General features: G+C 46.1%; 1 protein-coding gene across 3 annotated transcripts; it reads right to left on the bottom strand.

Moving 5' to 3' along the window:
- Nucleotides 1-1,914: 1,914 nt before the first annotated feature.
- Nucleotides 1,915-26,786, bottom strand: LOC311145576 (lysophosphatidylserine lipase ABHD12-like). 3 transcript variants are annotated; one of them, XM_084181847.1, is made up of 14 exons: nt 26,709-26,786; nt 26,098-26,244; nt 25,635-25,756; nt 25,298-25,403; nt 22,292-22,411; nt 21,793-21,823; nt 21,654-21,699; nt 19,580-19,709; nt 19,057-19,094; nt 15,408-15,553; nt 14,922-15,004; nt 8,669-8,747; nt 7,996-8,129; nt 1,921-2,388 (listed from the first exon to the last, which is right to left on the bottom strand). In XM_084181847.1, exons 2-14 carry the CDS (start codon nt 26,208-26,210, stop codon nt 2,325-2,327), a joined length of 1,212 nt encoding a protein of 403 aa, XP_084037973.1. In that variant the 5' UTR covers nt 26,211-26,244; nt 26,709-26,786; the 3' UTR covers nt 1,921-2,324. The 3 variants fall into 3 exon arrangements, with proteins under 3 accessions (XP_084037974.1, XP_084037973.1, XP_084037972.1); XM_084181846.1 differs by lacking the exon at nt 26,709-26,786 and having other exon boundaries at nt 1,922-2,388; nt 26,098-26,280; XM_084181848.1 differs by lacking the exons at nt 7,996-8,129; nt 8,669-8,747; nt 26,709-26,786 and having other exon boundaries at nt 1,915-2,388; nt 26,098-26,280.

The raw sequence follows: 26,786 nt of genomic DNA on the forward strand, positions 1-26,786 counted from the left end.
CAGAGGAACTCTGGAGCTCTGTAAGTGACCATTGAGTTCTTGGTCACCTCCCTGACCAAGGCCCTTCTCCCCGATTGCTCAGTTTGGCCGGGCGGCCAGATCTAGGAAGAGTCTTGGTGGTTCCAAACTTCTTCCATTTTAAGAATGATGGAGGCCACTGTGTTCTTGGGGACCTTCAATGCTGCAGAAATGTTTTGGTATCTTTCCCCAGATCTGTGCGTCGACACAATCTTGTCTCGGAGCTCTACGGACAATTCCTTCGACCTCATGGCTTGGTTTCTGCTATGACATGCACTGTCAACTGTGGGACCTTATATAGACAGGTGTGTGCCTTTCCAAATCATGTCCAATCAATTGAATTTACCACAGGTGGACTCCAATCAAGTTGTAGAAACATCTCAAGGATGATCAATGGAAACAAGATACACCGGAGCTCAATTTCGAGTCTCATAGCAAATGGTCTGAATGCTTATGTAAATAAGGTAGTTCTGTTTTCACTTTGTCATTATGGGGTATTGTGTGTAGATTAATGAGGACATGTTTTTATTTAATCCATTTTAGAATAAGGCTGTAACGTAACAAAATGTGGATACAGAATATTTTCTGAATGTGATCGTCTCCCCTATCTTGGATATGTGGTTGTCTTACCTTCCTTAACTGGATGCACTTACGTTAAGTGACCAAAGTGTAAGTACACTATACTTATTAATATATATTATCATAGTAATATATATTATCATATTAATATATATTATAAATGATCATATTGTATTATCTGATTATATACAGTATATTATTCATGTTATTTTTTTTTTTCTTATAGAATTCGAAGGAGTGGACGCAGACGGTGATCAAGAATATCGCTGCGTCCGGAATGTTCTCTAGCGACCATCTAGACTATGCCACGGAGGTGTGGGGGGTGGAGCCTACCCATCTGAAGATCCCGCCCCCCCCCCCAACGAGCCCCGCATGGCCCTGGAGGAGACCGGGTGCCAGGGTGCTGACGGAGAAGTGAGGCTGCCTGGAGGAGACCGGGGCTCGTTGGGGGGGGGCGGGGCGTGTGCCTGGTGCGGTGTAGGGTGAAATTGGCCCTGGAGGAGACCGGGGCTCGTTGGGGGGGGGGGCGGGGCGTGTGCCTGGTGTGGTGTAGAAGTGAGACCGGGGCTCGTTGGGGTTGGGGGCGTGGCGTGTGCCTGGTGTGGTGTAGGGTGAAATTGGCCCTGGAGGAGACCGGGGCTCGTTGGGGGCGGGGCGTGTGCCTGGTGTGGTGTAGGGTGAAATTGGCCCTGGAGGAGACCGGGGCTCGTTGGGGGCGGGGCGTGTGCCTGGTGTGGTGTAGGGTGAAATTGGCCCTGGAGGAGACCGGGGCTCGTTGGGGGGGGTGTGGTGCCTGGTGTGGTGTAGGGTGAGGCTGCCTGGTGTGGAGTAGGGTGAAATTGCCCCTAGATGCTGATCTTGGGTCAGTTTTGCATTTTCCCCACTAATGGTTAAGGGGAAGTGGATCCAAGATGTGTTTCCAGGGTAACGTCACCCAGAAGCGCCTGGTGTTCTTTTAAAGGGCCAATCTGGGATTCAGACAACAACAAAGCAGTCACCACGCCACTTTTGGTAAACAGTTGAGGGATGGCCAATCCCAAATGTATAAACAGAGCTATGGAGGCAAGTCCATCTGTGAGATTTGAAATGTTTTAACCATGTTTTGAAACAAGTAAAATCCCAGATTGCCCCTTTAGTTCAAACTGAGCTCTGTTTGTAAAGCCAACTGATGCTAAATAATTCTGCTACATACCTTCAGAATCCACAAATAACAGTCTGCTACATACCTTCAGAATCAACAAACAAAATGATCTATTTTTCCCAGTATTTCTGAAAACACCTTCTAAATACAAGGTCTTACCCTGGGTATGTCCCAAATGGCACCCCTATCCCCTATATAGTGCACTACTGTAGACCAGAGCGCTATTGGCCTTGTTCAAAGGTAGTGCACTATAAAGTGAATAGGGGTGCCATTTGGGAAACAACCCGTTTGTCAGCTACCCGTGAGTGGTCCATTCTTAACAGAACTGGCTCATATTTTATCAAGGGGTTGCATATTATTCATGTTCATTATTACGACCCTTATTTCTCCCATATTCTGTGTTACATCAAAATACATTTAATCGTGTCTGATCTGATGTTGTTTAAAAAAAAAAATGTTATTCAAATGAATACAGACACTGACAACTATGAGAGACTAGTGCAATACACAAACTGACACAGAAATATGGACACGTGGACGTTTCATTGTTCAGTGGGCAGCTCTAACCCCTGAAATGTTGTTACGCTTAGTCGCCGACTCGCCGGATGTTGTCAGGGTAATAGCTGTTATTCTTTCTTTGTAGAAACCGCCTGTGGAGAAAGGCACATGAAACCCAAATCATTTTCAAGACCGTGACTATCCCTAATTCTGAACCTGACCCCATCCTTGTTAATCTCATATAAATAACTTGTGTGAGGTCCCAAAAGGTTGAGTCCCAAAAGGTTGAGTCCCAAAAGGTTGAGTCCCAAATGGTTGAGTCCCAAATGGTTGAGTCCCAAATGGCACCCTATACCCTTTATAGTGCATTACTGTTGACCAGGGCCCATAGCACTACACGCAGTGTTCAAAACATTAGGAACACCTTCCTTTTATTGAGTTGTCCCCCATTGCCCTCAGAACCGTCTCAATTCATCGGGTCATGGACTCTACAAGGTGTCGAAAGCGCTCCACAGGGATGCTGGCCCATGTTGACTCCAATGCTTCCCACAGTTGTGTGTTAAGTTGGCTGGATGTCCTTTGGGTGGTGGACCTTTCTTTATACACACGGGAAACTGTTGAGCGTGAAAAACCCAACAGCTTAACTAACTCAAACCGGTGTGTGACTGGCACCTACTACCGTACCCCGTTCAAAGGCACTTACAGTAAATCTGTCTTGCCCACTCACCCTCTGAATGGCACACACACACAATCCATGTCTCAAGGTTTATAAATCCTTCTTTAAATTTAATTTTAATATGCCATTTAGCAGACGCTTTTATCCAAAGCGACATACAGTCGTGCGTGCATACATTTTTGTGTATGGGTGGTCCCGGGGATCGAACCCACTACCTTGGCGTTACAAGCGCCGTGCTCTACCAGCTGAGCTACAGAGGACCAGGACCTGTCTCCTCCCCTTCATCTACACTGATTTGAAGTGGATTTAACAAGTGACATCAATAAGGGATCATAGCTTTCACCTGGATTCACCTGGTCAGTCTGTCATGGAAAGAGCAGGTGTTCTTAATGTTTTGTCCACTCTGACTAGGATGCCATTTGGGATGTACACACCCATTGTATTTCTACTTGCTGAACTTTGGATCAACACATGTTGTGTCCATTATTGGCAATGGTGGATATCTAATTTACCCAACCACACTGGCCAGGTTGGCATTATGGATATCTAATTTACCCAACCACACTGGCCAGGTTGGGATGGTGGATATCTAATTTACCCAACCACACTGGCCAGGTTGGCATTATGGATATCTAATTTACCCAACCACACTGGCCAGGTTGGGATGGTGGATATCTAATTTACCCAACCACACTGGCCAGGTTGGCATTATGGATATCTAATTTACCCAACCACACTGGCCAGGTTGGCATTATGGATATCTAATTTACCCAACCACACTGGCCAGGTTGGGATGGTGGGTATTTAATTTACCCAACCACACTGGCCAGGTTGGGATGGTGGATATCTAATTTACCCAACCACACTGGCCAGGTTGGGATGGTGGATATCTAATTTACCCAACCACACTGGCCAGGTTGGGATGGTGGATATCTAATTTACCCAACCACACTGGCCAGGTTGGGATGGTGGATATCTAATTTACCCAACCACACTGGCCAGGTTGGGATGGTGGATATCTAATTTACCCAAGCACACTGGCCAGGTTGGGATGGTGGATATTTAATCTACCCAACCACACTGGCCAGGTTGGGATGGTGGATATTTAATTTACCCAACCACACTGGCCAGGTTGGGATGGTGGATATCTAATTTACCCAACCACACTGGGCAGGTTGGGATGGTGGATATTTAATTTACCCAACCACACTGGGCAGGTTGGGATGGTGGATATTTAATTTACCCAACCACACTGTCCAGGTTGGGATGGTGGATATTTAATTTACCCAACCACACTGGCCAGGTTGGGATGGTGGATATCTAATTTACCCAACCACACTGGCCAGGTTGGGATGGTGGATATCTAATTTACCCAACCACACTGGCCAGGTTGGGATGGTGGATATATACAGTTGAAGTCGGAAGTTTACATACACTCAGGTTGGAGTCATTAAACTTGTTTTTCAACACCTCCACAATTTCTTGTTAACAAACTATAGTTTTGGCAAGTCGGTTAGGACATCTACTTTGTGCATGACACAAGTAATTTTTCCAACAATTGTTTACAGATGGATTATTTCACTTATAATTCACTGTATCACAATTCCAGTGGGTCAAAAGTTTACATACACTAATTTGACTGTGCCTTTAAACAGCTTGGAAAATTCCAGAAAATGATGTCATGGCTTTATAAACTTCTGATAGGCTAATTGACATACTTTGAGTCAATTGGAGGTGTACCTGTGGATGTATTTCAAGGCCTACCTTCAAACTCAGTGCCTCTTTGCTTGACATCATGGGAAAATCAAAAGAAATCAGCCAAGACCTCAGGAAAGAAATTGTAGACCTCCACAAGTCTGGTTCATCCTTCGGAGCAATTTCCAAACGCCTGAAGGTACCACATTCATCTGTACAAACAATAGCCCTCAAGTATAAACACCATGGGACCACGCATCCATCATACCGCTCAGGAAGGAGACGCGTTCTGTCTCCTAGAGATGAACGTACTTTGGTGCGAAAAGTGCACATCAATCCCAGAACAACAGCAAAGGACCTTGTGAAGATGCTGGAGGAAACCGACACAAAAGTATCTATATCCACAGTAAAACGAGTCCTATATCGACATACAGTGGGGAAAAAAAGTATTTAGTCAGCCACCAATTGTGCAAGTTCTCCCACTTAAAAAGATGAGAGAGGCCTGTAATTTTCATCATAGGTACACGTCAACTATGACAGACAAATTGAGAAAAAAAAATCCAGAGAATCACATTGTAGGATTTTTAATGAATTTATTTGCAAATTATGGTGGAAAATAAGTATTTGGTCACCTACAAACAAGCAAGATTTCTGGCTCTCACAGACCTGTAACTTCTTCTTTAAGAGGCTCCTCTGTCCTCCACTTGTTACCTGTATTAATGGCACCTGTTTGAACTTGTTATCAGTATAAAAGACACCTGTCCACAACCTCAAACAGTCACACTCCAAACTCCACTATGGCCAAGACCAAAGAGCTGTCAAAGGACACCAGAAACAAAATTGTAGACCTGCACCAGGCTGGGAAGACTGAATCTGCAATAGGTAAGCAGCTTGGTTTGAAGAAATCAACTGTGGGAGCAATTATTAGGAAATGGAAGACATACAAGACCACTGATAATCTCCCTCGATCTGGGGCTCCACGCAAGATCTCACCCTGTGGGGTCAAAATGATCACAAGAACGGTGAGCAAAAATCCCAGAACCACACGGGGGGACCTAGTGAATGACCTGCAGAGAGCTGGGACCAAAGTAACAAAGCCTACCATCAGTAACACACTACGCCGCCAGGGACTCAAATCCTGCAGTGCCAGACGTGTCCCCCTGCTTAAGCCAGTACATGTCCAGGCCCGTCTGAAGTTTGCTAGAGTGCATTTGGATGATCCAGAAGAGGATTGGGAGAATGTCATATGTCATATGGTCAGATGAAACCAAAATAGAACTTGTCGTGTTTGGAGGACAAAGAATGCTGAGTTGCATCCAAAGAACACCATACCTACTGTGAAGCATGGGGGTGGAAACATCATGCTTTGGGGCTGTTTTTCTGCAAAGGGACCAGGACGACTGATCCGTGTAAAGGAAAGAATGAATGGGGCCATGTATCGTGTGATTTTGAGTGAAAACCTCCTTCCATCAGCAAGGACATTGAAGATGAAACGTGGCTGGGTCTTTCAGCATGACAATGATCCCAAACACACCGCCCGGGCAACGAAGGAGTGGCTTCGTAAGAAGCATTTCAAGGTCCTGGAGTGGCCTAGCCAGTCTCCAGATCTCAACCCCATAGAAAATCTTTGGAGGGAGTTGAAAGTCCGTGTTGCCCAGCGACAGGAGATCTGCATGGAGGAATGGGCCAAAATAACAGCAACAGTGTGTGAAAACCTTGTGAAGAGTTACAGAAAACGTTTGACCTGTGTCATTGCCAACAAAGGGTATATAACAAAGTATTGAGAAACTTTTGTTATTGACCAAATACTTATTTTCCACCATAATTTGCAAATAAATTCATTAAAAATCCTACAATGTGATTTTCTGGATTTATTTTCCTCATTTTGTCTGTTATAGTTGATGTGTACCTATGATGAAAATTACAGGCCTCTCTCATCTTTTTAAGTGGGAGAACTTGCATAATTGGTGGCTGACTAAATACTTTTTTTCCCCACTGTAACCTGAAAGGCCTCTCAGCAAGGAAGAAGCCACTGCTCCAAAACCGCCATAAAAAAAGCCAGACTACGGTTTGCAACTGCACATGGGGACAAAGATCGTACTTTTTGGAGAAATGTCCTCTGGTCTGATGAAACAAAAATATAACTGTTTGGCCATAATGACCATCATTATGTTTGGAGGAAAAAGGGGGTTACTTGCAAGCCGAAGAACACCATCCCAACCGTGAAGCACGGGGGTGGCAGCATCATGCTGTGGGGGTGCTTTGCTGCAGGAGGGACTGGTGCACTTCACAAAATAGATGGCATCATGAGGAAGGAAAATTATGTGGATATATTGAAGCAACATCTCAAGACATCAGACAGGAAGTTAAAGCTTGGTCGCAAATGGGTCTTCCAAATGGACAATGACCCCAAGCATACTTCCAAAGTTGTGGCAAAATGGCTTAAGGACAACAAAGTCAAGGTATTGGAGTGGCCATCACAAAGCCCTGACCTCAATCCTGTAGAAAATGTGTGGGCAGAACTGAAAAGCTGTGTGCGAGCAAGGAGGCCTACAAACCTGACTCAGTTACACCAGCTCTGTCAGGAGGAATAGGCCAAAATTCACCCAACTTATTGTGGGAAGCTTGTGGAAGGCTACCCGAAACGTTTGACCCAAGTTAAACAATTTAAAGGCAATGCTACCAAATACTAATTGAGTGTATGTAAACTTCTGACCCACTGGGAATGTGATGAAATAAATTAAAACTGAAATAAATCATTCTCTCTACTATTATTCTGACATTTCACATTCTTAAAATAAAGTGGTGATCCTAACTGACCTAAGACAGGGAATTTTTACTAGGATTAAATGTCAGGAATCGTGAAAAACTGAGTTTAAATGTATTTGGCTAAGGTGTTTGTAAACTTCCAACTTCAACTGTAACTTGCCAGGTTGGGATGTTGGATATATAACTTACCCAACCACACTGGGCAGGTTGGGATGTTGGATATATAACTTACCCAACCACACTGGGCAGGTTGGGATGTTGGATATATAACTTACCCAACCACACTGGGCAGGTTGGGATGTTGGATATATAACTTACCCAACCACACTGGGCAGGTTGGGATGTTGGATATATAACTTACCCAACCACACTGGCCAGGTTGGGATGTTGGATATATAACTTACCCAACCACACTGGGCAGGTTGGGATGTTGGATATATAACTTACCCAACCACACTGGCCAGGTTGGGATGTTGGATATATAACTTACCCAACCACACTGGGCAGGTTGGGATGTTGGATATATAACTTACCCAACCACACTGGGCAGGTTGGGATGTTGGATATATAACTTACCCAACCACACTGGCCAGGTTGGGATGTTGGATATATAACTTACCCAACCACACTGGGCAGGTTGGGATCCAGATAGATATAGTTGTGTGAGTATCCTAAGGATTCACTGTAGGACACCATGTGCACCTGGTCCTCTGCATCCCGTTGTCGATGGGCTTGAAGTGCAATCTGGTACAGCTGGGAAGAAATACACACACACACACACACACACACACATATACACACACACACACACACACAGACACACACACACACACACACACACACACACACACACACACACACAGACACACACACACACACACACACACAGACACACAGACACACACACACACACACACACACACACACACACACACACACACACACACACACACACACACACACAGACAGACACACAGACACACACACACACACACACACACACAGACACAGACACACACACACAGACACACACAGACACAGACACACACACACACACACACACACACACACAGACACACACACACACACACACACACACACACAGACACACACACACACACACACACACACACACACACACACACACACACACACACACACATTAATTCTAGCTCATTCTACTACAGTATAGTAACAGTACACACATCAATGTGTAAGTTGGATTTAACAACCTCACAACTTTCCCTAAATCACAAATGTGCTTAACTTCTACAAGATCAGCATGTACATACCTTCTGGCCCATGTAAAAAGGAACCACATTGTCATCCTCAGCGTGTAGGAAAAGGACACGTGTGGTCAAGGTCTTTAAACTGCATAAAAACAAACAATTATCCAACGTCAGTAGTTTCTAGTTTAGAGGATTCAGAGCTACCAGGCTGCATTCCAAACAGCACCCTACCAGGCTGCATTCCAAACGGCACCCTACCAGGCTGCATTCCAAACGGCACCCTACCAGGCTGCATTCCAAACGGCACCTTACCAGGCTGCATTCCAAACGGCACCCTACCAGGCTGCATTCCAAACGGCACCTTACCAGGCTGCATTCCAAACGGCACCCTACCAGGCTGCATTCCAAACGGGACACCCTACCAGGCTGCATTCCAAACAGCACCCTACCAGGCTGCATTCCAAACGGGACACCCTACCAGGCTGCATTCCAAACGGCACCCTACCAGGCTGCATTCCAAACGGCACCCTACCAGGCTGCATTCCAAACGGCACCCTACCAGGCTGCATTCCAAACGGCACCCTACCAGGCTGCATTCCAAACGGCACCCTACCAGGCTGCATTCCAAACGGCACCCTACCAGGTTGCATTCCAAACGGCACCCTACCAGGCTGCATTCCAAACGGCACCCTACCAGGCTGCATTCCAAACGGCACCCTACCAGGCTGCATTCCAAACGGCACCCTACCAGGCTGCATTCCAAACCGCACCCTACCAGGCTGCATTCCAAACGGCACCCTACCAGGCTGCATTCCAAACCGCACCCTACCAGGCTGCATTCCAAACGGCACCCTACCAGGCTGCATTCCAAACCGCACCCTACCAGGCTGCATTCCAAACCGCACCCTACCAGGCTGCATTCCAAACGGCACCCTACCAGGCTGCATTCCAAACGGCACCCTACCAGGCTGCATTCCAAACGGCACCCTATTCCCTATATAGACAAAGAAGCTGATGGTAGACTACAGGATACGGAGGGCCGAGCGCTTCAAGTGCCTCAGTGTCCACATCACACATTTTTTTCTTCTTATTTATTTATTTTATTTCACCTTTATTTAACCAGGTAAGCCAGTTGAGAACAAGTTCTCATTTACAACTGCGACCTGGCCAAGATAAAGCAAAGCAGTGTGATAAAAACAACAACACAGAGTTACATATGGGGTAAACAAAACGTACAGTCAATAACACAATAGAAAATCTATATACAGTGTGTGCAAATGTAGTAAGTTATGGAGGTAAGGCAATAAATAGGCCATAGTGCAAAATAATTACAATTATAATTTAGTATTAACACTGGAGTGATAGATGTGCAGAAGATGATGTGCAAATAGAGATACTGGGGTGCAAATGAGCAAAATAAATAACAATATGGGGATGAGGTAGTTGGGTGGGCTAATTACAGATGGGCTGTGTACAGGCGCAGTGATCGGTAAGCTGCTCTGACAACTGATGCTTAAAGTTAGTGAGGGAGATAAGAGTCTCCAGCTTCAGAGATTTTTGCAGTTCGTTCCAGTCATTGGCAGCAGAGAGCTGGAAGGAATGGCGGCCAAAGGAGGTGTTGGCTTTGGGGATGACCAGTGAGATATACCTGCTGGAGCGCAGACTACGGGTGGGTGTTGCTATGGTGACCAGGGAGCTAAGATAAGGCGGGGATTTGCCTAGAAGTGATTTATAGATGACCTGGAGCCAGTGGGTTTGGCGACGAATATGTAGTGAGGGCCAGCCAACGAGAGCGTACAGGTCACAATGGTGGGTAGTATATGGGGCTTTGGTGACAAAACGGAGGGCACTGTGATAGACTACATCCAATTTGCTGAGTAGAGTGTTGGAAGCTATTTTGTAAATGACATCGCCGAAGTCAAGGATCGGTAGGATAGTCAGTTTTACGAGGGCATGTTTGGCAGCATGAGTGAAGGAGGCTTTGTTGCGAAATAGGAAGCTGACTAAGAACCTATCATGGTCCAAACACACCAACACAGTCGTGAAGAGGGCACGACAACACCTATTCCCCCTCTGGAGGCTGAAAAGATTAGACATGGGAACTCAGATCCTCAAAAAGTTATACAGCTGCACCGTTGAGAGCATCCTGACTGGTTGCATCACCGCTTGGTATGGCAACTGCTCGGCATCCAACCGCAAGGCACTACAGAGGGTAGTCCGTATGGCCCAGTACGTCACTGGGGCCAAGCTTCCTACCATCCAGGACCTCTATACCAGGTGGTGTCAGAGAAAGGCCCTCAAAATGTTCAGACTCCAGCCACACTAGTCCTAGACTGTTCTCTCTGCTACCGCACGGCAAGCGGTACCGGAGCGCCAAGTCTGGGACCAAAAGGCTCCTGAACAGCTTCTATCCCCCAAGCCATAAGACTGCTGAATAGTTAATCAAATGGCCACCTGGACTATTTACATTGACCCCCTTTATTATTTATTTATCTTAATTGTTTTTCACTGGACTCTACCCACACACTCCCTGGACTCTACCCACACACTCCCTGGACCCTACCCACACACTCCCTGGACTCTACCCACACACTCCCTGGACTCTACCCACACACTCCCTGGACTCTACCCACACACTCCCTGGACTCTACCCACACACTCCCTGGACTCTACCCTCACACTCCCTGGACTCTACCCTCACACTCCCTGGACTCTACCCACACACTCCCTGGACTCTACCCACACACTCCCTGGACTCTACCCACACACTCCCTGGACTCTACCCACACACTCCCTGGACTCTACCCACACACTCCCTGGACTCTACCCTCACACTCCCTGGACTCTACCCACACACTCACTGGACTCTACCCACACACTCCCTGGACTCTACCCACACACTCCCTGGACTCTACCCACACGCTCCCTGGACTCTACCCACACGCTCCCTGGACTCTACCCACACGCTCACTGGACTCTACCCACACACTCCCTGGACTCTACCCACACACTCCCTGGACTCTACCCACACACTCCCTGGACTCTACCCACACACTCACTAGACTCTACCCACACACTCCCTGGACTCTACCCACACACTCCCTGGACTCTACCCACACACTCCCTGGACTCTACCCACACACTCCCTGGACTCTACCCACACACTCCCTGGACTCTACCCACACACTCCCTGGACTCTACCCACACACTCCCTGGACTCTACCCACACACTCACTGGACTCTACCCACACACTCCCTGGACTCTACCCACACACTCCCTGGACTCTACCCACACACTCCCTGGACTCTACCCACACACTCCCTGGACTCTACCCACACACTCCCTGGACTCTACCCACACACTCCCTGGACTCTACCCACACGCTCACTGGACTCTACCCACACACTCCCTGGACTCTACCCACACACTCCCTGGACTCTACCCACACACTCCCTGGACTCTACCCACACACTCCCTGGACTCTACCCACACACTCCCTGGACTCTACCCACACACTCCCTAGACTCTACCCACACACTCCCTGGACTCTACCCACACACTCCCTGGACTCTACCCACACACTCCCTGGACTCTACCCACACACTCCCTGGACTCTACCCACACACTCTCTGGACTTTACCCACACACTCCCTGGACTCTACCCACACACTCACTGGACTCTACCCACACACTCCCTGGACTCTACCCACACACTCCCTGGACTCTACCCACACACTCCCTGGACTCTACCCTCACACTCCCTGGACTCTACCCACACACTCACTGGACTCTACCCACACACTCACTGGACTCTACCCACACACTCCCTGGACTCTACCCACACACTCCCTGGACTCTACCCACACACTCCCTGGACTCTACCCACACACTCACTGGACTCTACCCACACACTCCCTGGACTCTACCCACACACTCACTGGACTCTACCCACACACTCCCTGGACTCTACCCACACACTCCCTGGACTCTACCCACACACTCCCTGGACTCTACCCACACACTCCCTGGACTCTACCCACACACTCCCTGGACTCTACCCACACACTCCCTAGACTCTACCCACACACTCCCTGGACTCTACCCACACACTCCCTGGACTCTACCCACACACTCCCTGGACTCTACCCACACACTCCCTGGACTCTACCCACACACTCTCTGGACTTTACCCACACACTCCCTGGACTCTACCCACACACTCACTGGACTCTACCCACACACTCCCTGGACTCTACCCACACACTCCCTGGACTCTACCCACACACTCCCTGGACTCTACCCTCACACTCCCTGGACTCTACCCACACACTCACTGGACTCTACCCACACACTCACTGGACTCTACCCACACACTCCCTGGACTCTACCCACACACTCCCTGGACTCTACCCACACACTCCCTGGACTCTACCCACACACTCACTGGACTCTACCCACACACTCCCTGGACTCTACCCACACACTCACTGGACTCTACCCACACACTCCCTGGACTCTACCCACACACTCCCTGGACTCTACCCACACACTCCCTGGACTCTACCCACACACTCCCTGGACTCTACCCACACACTCCCTGGACTCTACCCACACACTCCCTGGACTCTACCCACACACTCCCTGGACTCTACCCACACACTCCCTGGACTCTACCCACACACTCCCTGGACTCTACCCACACACTCCCTGGACTCTACCCACACACTCCCACATACTACACTGACACTCCAACACACTCCAACACTCACTCACTCACACACACACACACACACAACACACATGCATATTGACGCCACACACACACAGACACTTTCACACTTCCCATACGCTGCTGCTACTCTGTTTATTATCTATCCTGATTGACTAGTCCCTTTTTACCCACATGTACACACTGTATCACCTCAACTACCTCGTACCCCTGGACACTGACTCAGTACTGGTACCCCTGGACACTGACTCAGTACTGGTACCCCTCCACACTGACTCAGTACTGGTACCCCTGCACACTGACTCAGTACTGGTACCCCTCCACATTGACTCAGTACTGGTACCCCTCCACACTGACTCAGTACTGGTACCCCTGCACACTGACTCAGTACTGGTACCCCTGCACATTGACTCAGTACTGGTACCCCTGCACATTGACTCAGTACTGGTACCCCTGCACACTGACTCAGTACTGGTACCCCTGGACACTGACTCAGTACTGGTACCCCTGCACACTGACTCAGTACTGATACCCCTCCACACTGACTCAGTACTGGTACCCCTGCACACTGACTCAGTACTGGTACCCCTGGTACTGGTACCCCTGCACACTGACTCAGTACTGATACCCCTCCACACTGACTCAGTACTGGTACCCCTGCACATTGACTCAGTACTGGTACCCCTGCACACTGACTCAGTACTGGTACCCCTGCACATTGACTCAGTACTGGTACCCCTGCACACTGACTCAGTACTGGTACCCCTCCACACTGACTCAGTACTGGTACCCCTGCACATTGACTCAGTACTGGTACCCCTGCACACTGACTCAGTACTGGTACCCCTGCACATTGACTCAGTACTGGTACCCCTGCACACTGACTCAGTACTGGTACCCCTGCACACTGACTCAGTACTGGTACCCCTGCACACTGACTCAGTACTGGTACCCCTGCACACTGACTCAGTACTGGTACCCCTGCACACTGACTCAGTACTGGTACCCCTGCACACTGACTCAGTACTGGTACCCCTGGTACTGGTACCCCTGGTACTGGTACCCCTGCACACTGACTCAGTACTGGTACACCTGGACACTGACTCAGTACTGGTACCCCTCCACATTGACTCAGTACTGCTACCCCTCCACACTGACTCAGTACTGGTACCCCTGCACACTGACTCAGTACTGGTACCCCTCCACACTGACTCAGTACTGGTACCCCTCCACATTGACTCAGTACTGCTACTTCCTGTATATAGCCTCATTATTGTTTTTATTGAGTTACTATTTCCTTTTTTATTTAGCAAATATTTGTCCTACTTTTAACTCTGTATTGTTGGTTAACGGCTCCTAAGTATTCCACTGTGAGGTCTACACCTGTTGTATTTAGCGCATGTGACCAATAAAATGTTATTTTATTTTATTTAGTGCAGTGCACTACCTCCACTAGCCCTATAGACCTTGGTCAAAATTAGTGCACTATAAAGTAGTGCACTATATAAGGAATAGGGTGCCATTTGGGACACAGTCGTCCTCATAGCATCTACCTATGTTGTTATGGTAACACAGGCAGTACTTACTTTTCATCGTTAGCGAACACCATGTTGTTCCTTTGCATGATGTGATGAAGAATGCTCTCAAAACCTGGAAGATACTGATACAGCTGAATAGAAGGGAACAGCAATATCAGTTCAGAAATAGTTTGAGCTTAACTAGTCCTAGAGTAGAGCAATATGGGTAAAATATACAGGAAGGATGGACAGCTAAGACATTCTTGTGAAACAGGGAAATGAAGCCATCTCGGGGTTTCATAGTGCAATAACACACTGTTAGCTCAGTTGGTAGAGCATGGCGTTTGCAACGCCAGTGTTGTGGGTTCGATTCCCACGGGGAGCCAATATGAAAGAAATTAAAAATAATGTATGCACTCACTCTCTGGATAAGAGCGTCTGCTAAATGACTAAAATGTAAATGTACACAAGGCCATAGACAGGCAGGCAAGCAGACAGACAGAGTGAGAGACAGACAGGCAGGCAGACAGAGTGAGAGGCAGACAGACGCCTCACCATGCTGAGGGGATGGCTGGCTACTTCCTCCTCCATGTTGGTGTACGGAGCCTCCAGGATCACACCATCAACGGCATAGCTTGGTTCCAGATCTGCTAGTGTTATGTCCCTCAGATCACGTGCTCTTTCTCTTGCCAACTCCTTCGCTGTCAAGCCAAACATGGAAACATGTCATGACAAACATTTTTGTCATAGATCCATTATTAATGTTATGTTCAATCAGTGACTTCTTTTAGGGTTAAATAATGAATGCTTGAACTGCATGCCAAAAAGTTGGTTATGTTTACCCATTAAAGATGCAGTCTGGGATTTTAAAGCACAACAAATTCGTAACATTTTTACATTTTAGTCATTTAGCAGACGCTCTTATCCAGAGTAACACACACACATATACATATATATATATATATATATACTGTATATACCGTGGCAGACCAGGGGGTTTGATCAAGACTATATATATATATATATATATATATATATATATATATATATATATATATATATATATATATATATATATATATATATATATATATATATATACAGTGAGGGAAAAAAGTATTTGATCCCCTGCTGATTTTGTACGTTTGCCCACTGACAAAGACATGATCAGTCTATAATTTTGTGTATATATATATATATATACACACATATACACAAATTGCAAAACAAAAAGTAGGACGTAAAATGACATATGAAATGGAGGACGTAGTACACAAAAAACAGGGACCCGGTTTGGCTCGTGAGCACCACTATCAAAACTACTGGCTGGAATTATCCTAAAGTTCCGGAGCATCACTTTAAATAGTTTGGAGCATGTGTAGAGTGTGACTTCCTTTCTTTTATACAGTTTATTCCCCGTCAGTCAGCACCTCTACACATTTGTGTGGTGTGTGCATCAGCTCATGCATTTTAATAGAGGTTCTATCAGGTGACCCCTGCATAAAATCCAGCTGCATACTGAACGTTGAGATTGAGTTGAGACCAGTCACTGACGTTGGCAGCAGAACCAGACTGGCACGCAGGCTATCAAGACCAGTCACTGACGTTGGCAGCAGAACCAGACTGGCACGCAGGCTATCAAGACCAGTCACTGACGTTGGCAGCAGAACCAGACTGGCACGCAGGCTATCAAGACCAGTCACTGACGTTGGCAGCAGAAACAGACTGGCACGCAGGCTATCAAGACCAGTCACTGACGTTGGCAGCAGAAACAGACTGGCACGCAGGCTATCAAGACCAGTCACTGACGTTGGCAGCAGAAACAGACTGGCACGCAGGCTATCAAGACCAGTCACTGACGTTGGCAGCGCAAACAGACTGGCACGCAGGCTATCAAGACCAGTCACTGACGTTGGCAGCAGAACCAGACTGGCACGCAGGCTATCAAGACCAGTCACTGACGTTGAAAACAACAGGAAAAATAACAATTGAGTCTTCAGATGAATAAATTGTGAAATCGAAAATCATTGCATGGCTAGCTGTCAAGGTAAATAAACTAACTAGATCAGGGGTACTAAAATATTATTTGAGAAGGTCCGGTCACACATATTTCCTAGGTGGCAAAGGTCCGGTTGGATATTGTCATTTATCGGCGTAGTAACAAACCCCCACCTCACGACCCCAACTGTTCACACCCCTCTTGTTGGCAGAGAGAAAAATGTTAAATGTTTTAAAAGCTAATTTCCAGCAGGTTTTTTGTCGGTATTGACGTCATTCTGGGTCCGGCCCACAGTCTGTCTATTGAGTATGACTGAACTAGCTGAAATGAACTTCTCCCTTTGAACACCAGGGGGCTCTGAAGACTTTTTACTTTGAACACTAGGGGGATCAGAATACTTCATACTTTGAACACTAGGGGGATCAGAATACTTCCTACTTTGAACACTAGGGGGATCAGAAGACTTCCTACTTTGAACACTAGGGGGATCAGAAGACTTCTCCCTTTGAACACCAGGGGGCTCTGAAGACTTCCCACATTGAACACCAGGGGATCTGAAGACTTCCACATTGAACACTAGGGGGATCTGAAGACTTCTCACTTTGAACACTAGGGGGATCAGAAGACTTCCACTTTGAACACTAGGGGGATCAGAATACTTCCCACTTTGAACACTAGGGGGATCAGAAGACTTCCCACTTTGAACACTAGGGGGATCAGAAGACTTCCCACATTGAACACTAGGGGGATCAGAATACTTCCCACTTTGAACACTAGGGGGATCAGAAGACTTCCCACATTGAACACTAGGGGGATCAGAATACTTCCCACTTTGAACACTAGGGGGGATCAGAAGACTTCCTACTTTGAACACTAGGGGGATCAGAAGACTTCCTACTTTGAAGACTAGGGGGATCAGAAGACTTCTCACTTTGAACACTAGGGGGATCAGAAGACTTCTCCCTTTGAACACCAGGGGGCTCTGAAGACTTCTGCCTTTGAACACTAGGGTGCTCTGAAAAATTTCTTCTTTGAACACCAGGTGGCTCTGAAGACTTCCTCATTTGAACACCAGGGGGCTTTGAAGACTTCCGCCTTTGAACACTAGGGGGATGTAAATACTTATGTATTTGAACACTACAGTGATCTAAAGACTTCTCACTTTGAACACTAGGGGGATCTAAAGACTTCCTACTTTGAACACTAGGGGGATCAGAATACTTCTCACTTTGAACACTAGGGGGATCAGAAGACTTCCCACTTTGAACACTAGGGGGATCAGAAGACTTCCCACATTGAACACTAGGGGGATCAGAAGACTTCCCACTTTGAACACTAGGGGGATCTAAAGACTTCCCACTTTGAACACTAGGGGGATCAGAATACTTCCTACTTTGAACACTAGGGGGATCAGAAGACTTCCCACTTTGAACACTAGGGGGATCAGAAGACTTCCTACTTTGAACACTAGGGGGATCAGAATACTTCCCACTTTGAACACTAGGGGGATCAGAAGACTTCCCACTTTTAACACTAGGGGGATCAGAATACTTCCACTTTGAACACTAGGGGGATCAGAAGACTTCCTACTTTGAACACTAGGGGGATCTGAAGACTTCTTACTTTGAACACTAGGGGGATCAGAAGACTTCTCCCTTTGAACACCAGGGGGCTCTGAAGACTTCTGCCTTTGAACACTAGGGTGCTCTGAAAACTTTCTTCTTTGAACACCAGGGGGCTCTGAAGACTTCCTCATTTGAACACCAGGGGGCTTTGAAGACTTCCGCCTTTGAACACTAGGGGGATGTAAATACTTATGTATTTGAACACTACAGTGATCTAAATACTTCTCACTTTGAACACTAGGGGGATCTAAAGACTTCCTACTTTGAACACCAGGGGGATCAGAATACTTCTCACTTTGAACACTAGGGGGATCTGAAGACTTCTCACTTTGAACACTAGGGGGATCAGAAGACTTCCTACTTTGAACTCCAGGGGGATCAGAAGACTTCCTACTTTGAACACTAGGGGGATCAGAAGACTTCCCACTTTGAACACCAGGGGGATCTAAAGACTTCTCACTTTGTTCATCACCACTGACAAGCTAATACATGTCAGATTCTCCACACTTTTCCCTGTCATGGATTTAAAAACATATTTGATTGGTGTAGGAACTGTCTGGAGCTGGAGGGCGTAACTCACCCTGCTCCTGTATCTTCACGGCAGCATTGGTCGCCACCCTGCATAGAGAGTTCATACATCTTCATTTTGGGGAAAAGAGTCTAGAATGAAACCCAGGCTGAATCTCAAATCGACCGCTAAGCTCTAAACCCTATGCCAGGGTTCTTCAATTCCGGTCCTGGAGGGCTGAAACACCTCTGTTTTTCATCCTCTCCTTTTAATCAGGGGCTAATTCAGACCTGGGACACCAGGTGAGTGCAATTAACTACCAGGTAGAAATAAAAAACAGAAGTGTTTCGGCCCTCCAGGACCAGAATTGAAGAACCCTGGTCTATGTCCTTGTGGAGATCTTAGAGAATTGTGATTAGTATAACCAATGGTGTAACTTCTACCCGGCCTATCACAGGGCAAGGTGGAGCTATTACCATATTGCTTATACCTGTCAAATACTCTCAGATCTCCGCAAATGCGTAAGTCTTAGGAGTCCATTTGAGATTGGGCCCTTAATCTTTAAAATGCTAAATGCCAAGAGACGCTCACTCACCCAGTGCCCAGGGAATGTCCCCACAGACAGACCTCGCTGGTCCTGCTGCGTGTCTTTACCCACTGGTACAGGTAGATGGCGTCAGAGGTCATCCCTACCTCACTGGGCTCCCCACTGGAATCCCCAAAACCTGGGGGAGAAGGTGACAAAGCAGCCCTTTGATTCATGACGTCATTATGGCTGCTTCCACCCTATGTAGACTATATTTCCACTTTGCTACCATTACAATCTGATGCAAAAAAATATGTAATGAATGGCAATATATTAAATATATTTGCCTCTGCACTACAGACGTCGTGGTACAAAGTGACTTAAGAGAGCAACATAACGCACCCACATGAAGTCCTATTTCGGATAATGAATTAATTAATGCATTTTATTTACATGTCAAATCACCATTGGCGACCCATACCTTACAGGATTATTTGACACATCTGAGTTTTGTAATGGCCAGGGAAATATGACAATATACCCCTTGACTTTTTCCACATTTTGTTATGTTACAGCCTTATTCTAAAATGGATTAAATTATTTTTTCCCCTCATCAATCTACACACAACATCCCATAATGACAAAGCAAAAACTGGTTGTTTAGACGTTTTTGCAAATTTATTAAAAATAATAAATTGAAATATCACATTTACATAAGTATTTAGACCCTTTACTCAGTACTTTGTTGAATCACCTTTGGCAGCGATTACAGCCTCAAGTCTTCTTGGGTATGACGCTACAAGCTTGGCACACCTGTATTTGGGGAGTTTCTCCCATTCTTCTATGCAGATCCTCTCAAGCTCTGTCAGGTTGGATGGGGAGTGTTGCTGCAAAGCTATTTTCAGGTCTCTCCAGAAATGTTAGATCGGGTTCAAGTCCGGACTCTGGCTGGGCCACTCAAGGACATTCAGAGACTTGTCCCGAAGCCACTCCTGCGTTGTCTTGGCTGTGTACTTACGGTCGTTGTCCTGTTGGAAGGTGAACCTTCGTCTGAGGTCCTGAGTGCTCTGGAGCAGGTTTTCATCAAGGATCTCTCTGTACTTTGCTCAGTTCTTTCCCTCGATCCTGACTAGTCTCCCAGTCCCTGCCACTGAAAAACATCCCCACAGCATGATGCTGCCACCACCATGCTTCACCGTAGGGATGGTGCCAGGTTTCCTCCAGACGTGACGCTTGGCATTCAGGACAAAGAGTTCAATCTTGGTTTCATCAGACCAGAGGTCATGGTCTGAGAGTGCTTTAGGTGCCTTTTGGCAAACTCCAAGCGGGCTGTCATGTTCCTTTTACTGAGGAGTGGCTTCCGTCTGACCACTCTACCAAAAGGCCTAATTGGTGGAGTGCTGCAGAGATGGTTGTCCTTTTGGAAGGTTCTCCCATCTCCACAGAGCAACTCTAGAGCTCTGTCAGAGTGACCATCGGGCTCTTGGTCACCTCCCTGACCAAGGCCCTTCTCCCCCGATTGCTCAGTTTGGCCGGGCGGCCAGCTCTAGGAAGAGTCTTGGTGTTTCCAAACTTCTTCCATTTAAGAATGATGGAGGCCACTGTGTTCTTGGGGACCTTCAATGCTGCAGACATTGTTTGGTACCCTTCCCCAGATCTTTGCCTCGACACAATCCTGTCTTGGATTTCTACGGACAATTCCTTCGACCTCATGGCTTGGTTTTTGCTCTGACATGCACTGTCAACTGTGGGACCTTATATAGACAGGTGTGTGCCTTTCCAAATCATGTCCAATCAATTGAATTTACCACAGGTGGAGTCCAATCAAGTTGTAGAAACATCTCAAGGATGATCAATGGAAACAGGATGCACCTGAGCTCAATTTCAAGTCTCATATCAAAGGGTCTGAATACTTATGTAAATAAGGTATTTTCTTTCTTAATATTTTTATACATATGCAAACATTTCAAAATCTTTTTTCGCTTTGTCATTATGGGTTATTGTGTGTAAATTGATGAGGAAAAAAAGTAATTTAATCCATTTTAGAATAAGGCTGTAACATAACTAAATGTGGAAAAAGTCAAGGGGTCTGAATACTTTCCGAATGCACTGTGTGTGTGTATTCACTTGTATTTGTGCTCACCTCTGTAGTCCAGTGACAGTACATGATAGCCTGCTGCACTTAGGATCTAGAAAATAGACAGGCTTGGTTAGGAAATCCTTTATTTTAACCAGTAATAAAAAAAAGATATATTATTTCAGACTAGAACAACATACAGTACCTTCACAAGTTCGACCCTGTGGTGTATGGCCCTTTGGACATGACAGGACAGTTTGAGAGATTAGTAACTTAAAACAAAAACAAAAAAGCTCCCTCTAATTCATTGAAACAACACTGGGATGACTATGGTATATCTGTGGAATAAACCAAGGGATGTCACGTAATCTCGGAACTCAGAATGTCCTGAAACAGGGAAAGCCAACCTGTTTTTATTTTCCAATAAGAACGCTCATTTTTTCCGATTTCCAAAACTTGTTGCCACGGTGTTCCCTAATGAACATGGCCCTGATGATGTAACAATACCCACTGGAATCCATTAGGAGTGTCTACCAGGATGTGCATCCCAAATGGACCCCTATTCCCTGTATAGTGCACTACTTTTTGACCAGGGCCCATACCTCCCTCACCCATAGGGCTCTGGTCAAAAAGTAGTGCACTATACAGGGAGTAGGGGGCCATTTGGGATGCACACAGGGTCTCTACCCCAACACTAGACTCACCTGGAGCCCACGTTACCGTGGAGATAAATGATAACAGGAGAATCATCTCCCAGAGTCTCACTGTACCACTCAGGGCCCGACCCCTGGGCCTTCTGCCATTGGCTGTCGGGAACCGTATGCCTAGGAGACAGAGACAGCACAAACAAACAGGTGTAGGGTGAAGTTAGGCGACTAGATTCAGCCGCGGGGGACGGGGACGAAGACGACATCATTATAATAATTTTTACACTGCAAATTGACCACAACTAAGCCCCAAAAAATAGATTGTAATTTTTCAAATACAATCATTTCATACCTTGATTGCATTGAGACGCGATCACATACAGTGGATTGTGAAAGTATTCACCCCCCCTTGGCATTTCCCCTGTTTTGTTGCCTTACAACCTGGAATTAAAATGGATTTTTGGGGGGTTTGTATCATTTGATTTACACAACATGCCTACCACTTTGAAGATGGAAAATAAAAAAAATTGTGAAACAAACAAGAAATAACACAAAAAAACTGAAAACTTGAGCGTGCATAACTATTCACCCCCCCCCCCCCTCCCCCCCAAAGGCAATACTTTGTAGAGCCACCTTTTGCAGCAATTACAGCTGCAAGTCTCTTGGGGTATGTCTCTATAAGCTTGGCACATCTAGCCACTGGGATGTTTGCCCATTCTTGAAGGCAAAACTGCTCCAGCTCCTTCAAGTTGGATGGGTTCATAGCAAAGGGGGTGAATACATATGCACGCACCAGTTTTCCAAGTTATTTTTTTCATTTCACTTCACCAATTTGGACTATTTTGTGTATGTCCATTACATGAAATCCAAATAAAAATCAATTTAAATTACAGGTTGTAATGCAACACAATAGGAAAAACGCCAAGGGGGGTGAATACTTTTGCAAGGCACTGTACACTATATATACAAAAGTATGAGGACACCCCTTCAAATTAGTGGATTCGGCTATTTCAGCCACACCCATTGCTGACAGGTGTATAAATTCGAGCACACAGCCATGCAATCTCCACAGACAAACATTGACAGTAGAATGGCCCTACTGAAGAGCTCAGTGACTTTCATCGTGGCACTGTCATAGGATGCCACCTTTCCAACAAGTCCATTTGTGAAATTTCTGCCCTGCTAGAGCTGCCCTGGTCAACTGTAAGTGCTGTTATTGTGAAGTGGAAACGTCTAGGAGCAACAACGGCTCAGCCGCGAAGTGGTAGGCCACACAAGCTCACAAAACGGGACCGCCGAGTGCTGAAGCGCGTAGCGCGTAGCGCGTACAAATCGTCTGTCCTCGATTGCAACACTCACTACTGAGTTCCAAACAGCCTCTGGAAGCAACATCAGCGCTAGAACTGTTCGTCGGGAGCTTCATGAAATGGGTTTTAATGGCCGAGCAGCCGCACACAAGCCTAAGATCACCATGCACAATGCCAAGCGTCGGCTGGAGTGGTGTAAAGCTTGCCGCCATTGGACTCTGGAGCAGTGGAAACGCGTTCTCCGGAGTGATGAATCACGCTTCACCACCTGGCAGTCCAACGGACTAATCTGGGTTTGGCGGATGCCAGGAGAACGCTAAATGCCCCAATGCATAGTGTCAACTGTAAAGTTTGGTGGAGGAGGAATAATGGTCTGGGGCTGTTTTTCATGGTTCGGGCTAGGCCCCTTAGTTCCAGTGAAGGGATCTCAACGCTACAGCATACAATAACATTCTAGACGATTCTGTGCTTCCAACTTTGTGGCAACAATTTGGGGAAGGGCCTTTCCTGTTTCAGCATGACAATGCCCCCGTGCACAAAGCGAGGTCCATACAGAAATGGTTTGTCGAGATTGACTGGCCTGCACAGAGCCCTGACCTCAACCCCATCAAACACCTTTGGGTGGAATGCCGACTGCGAGCCAGGCCTAATCGCCCAACATCAGTGTCCGACCTCACTAATGCTCTTGTGGCTGAATGGAGGCTAGTCCCCCAAGCAATGTTCAAACATCTAGTGGAAAGCCTTCCCAGAAGAGTGGAGGCTGTTATAGCAGCAAAGGGGGGACCAACTCCATATTAATGGCCATGATTTTGGAATTAGATGTTCAACAAGCAGGTGTCCACATATTTTGGTAATGTAGTGTATGTCTCTTTTTATTAGTGGGAATACTTGGGAACAGATTTCCTAAATGTCCTAAATGTAATTTAACTACTTTTCAGCATAATGGTGATTTGAGTCTTTAAAAAAATAAAATAAATAAAAAAACCTTGGGGGGCCAAAATAAATCACTCTGCCCGCGGGGCCGCTTGTTGCCGACCCCTGCCCTAGACACAGATCTTGGGTCAGTTTTGCATTTTTCCTACTGGGGGTTAAGTTTAGGAGTGGGAAAGGGGAAGCTGATTCTAGATCTGTTCCTAGGGGAAACTTCACCCCAAACAAACAAAGGAGGAGGTGAAATAGTAGCCTGGTCCCAGATCTGTTTGTGCTTTATGGGCATTTCCAGTCTGCTCCCAGATCTGTTTGTGATCTGGGACCAGGCTACAGAAATAGAAACTCATGGCTTCTTTTCTCAATTGTCTAATTATCCTTGTTTCCCCTCCCTTGTTTCCTCTCCTTGTTTCCTCTCCTTGTTTCCTCTCCTTGTTTCCTCTCCTTGTTTCCTCTCCTTGTTTCCTCTCCTTGTTTCCTCTCCTTCATATGGGTGCTATACTACAAAGCAGAATCATTGAGTTAGCCAGATGACTTGCCTAAATATTCTGAAATAACTTTTCGTTTTCTTGAAAGGAAAAGCTTAAAATGGACATGGTCTAATTGACTCAACAACCAAAAACATATATTGAAGTTGAGTTTTCTTAATGAACCTGAAAATCTGTTGATATTTTTTTGGGTTATTTATCAAAATTAGCTGGCTAACTCCTCGATCATGCTTTGTAGTATACCCCTATGCAATGATTGAAAAACACTTGACTAGTCCCGGTCAAAAGCAGTGCACTAGGTAGGGAATAGGGTGCCATTTGGGACGTATACACCGATTTACCATACACCCAGTGAGATCCCCTCCTCTGGACTGAGGTAGAAGTTTAGGGTGTGGTTCAGGGAGAGCTCTACTGGACTAGCCAGGTCCACAAGGTACGGAAGCCTCACTGGTACAGATTTCAAAACAAAACAAAAAGGAAGTTATCACCCAGTTTATTCAGTTCACACCTGTCTAAATCATTCCGTGCAATAATATTATATATATATATGACAGAACATACAGTAGTTTGCTGTATCTACAATAGATATGGTGTGCAGCACATGCAGCGGCAACAGTCATCTGAAGTCATTTCATCACGTCAGTTTTCAATAGGGTTAGACTGAACTCCTCTACTTACACCAGTGGGAACAGACGACATGGCCTAGTATCCATGGAAACAGGCAGAGGATTACGGGCAGAGAGATGTAGACAGTACACTGCAGTAAGATCACCTTCTTCAGTGTGGACAACCCCGGAGAACTATAACAAAGATAATCAAACTTTATTGTCCAAAATGGAAATGTATCTTTGGCGCTCTGGCTTTCTTTAGGGGGGGGGGGGGGGGTAGAATGATGCAGTTGAGAATGGTGTGAACATGCAAGATAGGCCTTATAACAGGCCAAAACAATAGTAGCCTAGCGCTGTGCATTATAACAACTTATAATACATTACACATCTAGGCTATGACATAAGCTAGTCCACCAGACGGCTGGCTCCCTCTGCAATTGAGCCTGGGGACAAAGTTAGCTATGACAACACTGAAACAAGTGAAACTACAGGCCTAGAGGCTGGCTTCTGAGCTTGAAGGCTACAGTACTTACCGTTCACTTGTAACAGTATTCAATTTGCAGTAGGACTTCTTCTTTTCAGACCCAGGGGTTTCCTTGCTGTCCACGGTCTTAGTTTCATTGTCTGTATCAACTGTTTTCCTCATTTTGAAGTGTAAACTAAACTGCAGAGACTTTTTACTGCCAGAAATAGTAGAGAGAAACATGTAGGTTTACTTCCTGATGACATGGAGGATTGGGAAATATGAGGTGAAGGGTTATCTATGTGCAATAGGAAGCTGATTGGCTCAAATGGCTAATAAACGTCAACATGTTGATTAGGCTATAAACACACATACACAAACATTGGGATATGAGTGCTGTTTGACAACAGTAGGCTACAGAGGAGAGGGAAGTCAAGAGGCCTAATAATTAGGTCAAATAAAGGGATACAGCTATTCATGTCACTGTATTTCACTTATATTACACTGTTTAGATGACACTCACGTCAAAAACTAAAGTAAACTTACTGTTTATTTAAAAATGTAGGCCTATTTAGTTGTCATGTTTAAGCTATTCAATTATTTGCAAAGGTTGATATGTGTATTTATTTATTTTTACCATAAAAAAATATGTGATGCCCTAGTTGCATATTAAACACATACTTCTAGACAGATGAATTGTTGCCTTCCTTGCCTGTGAAAATGGTCGGGGGGCCTTGAAGAGGAGCGGCGGGCCAATGA

This window comes from Coregonus lavaretus (assembly GCF_964263955.1).
Source record: "Coregonus lavaretus genome assembly, chromosome: 18".
Taxonomy (NCBI): domain Eukaryota; kingdom Metazoa; phylum Chordata; class Actinopteri; order Salmoniformes; family Salmonidae; genus Coregonus; species Coregonus lavaretus.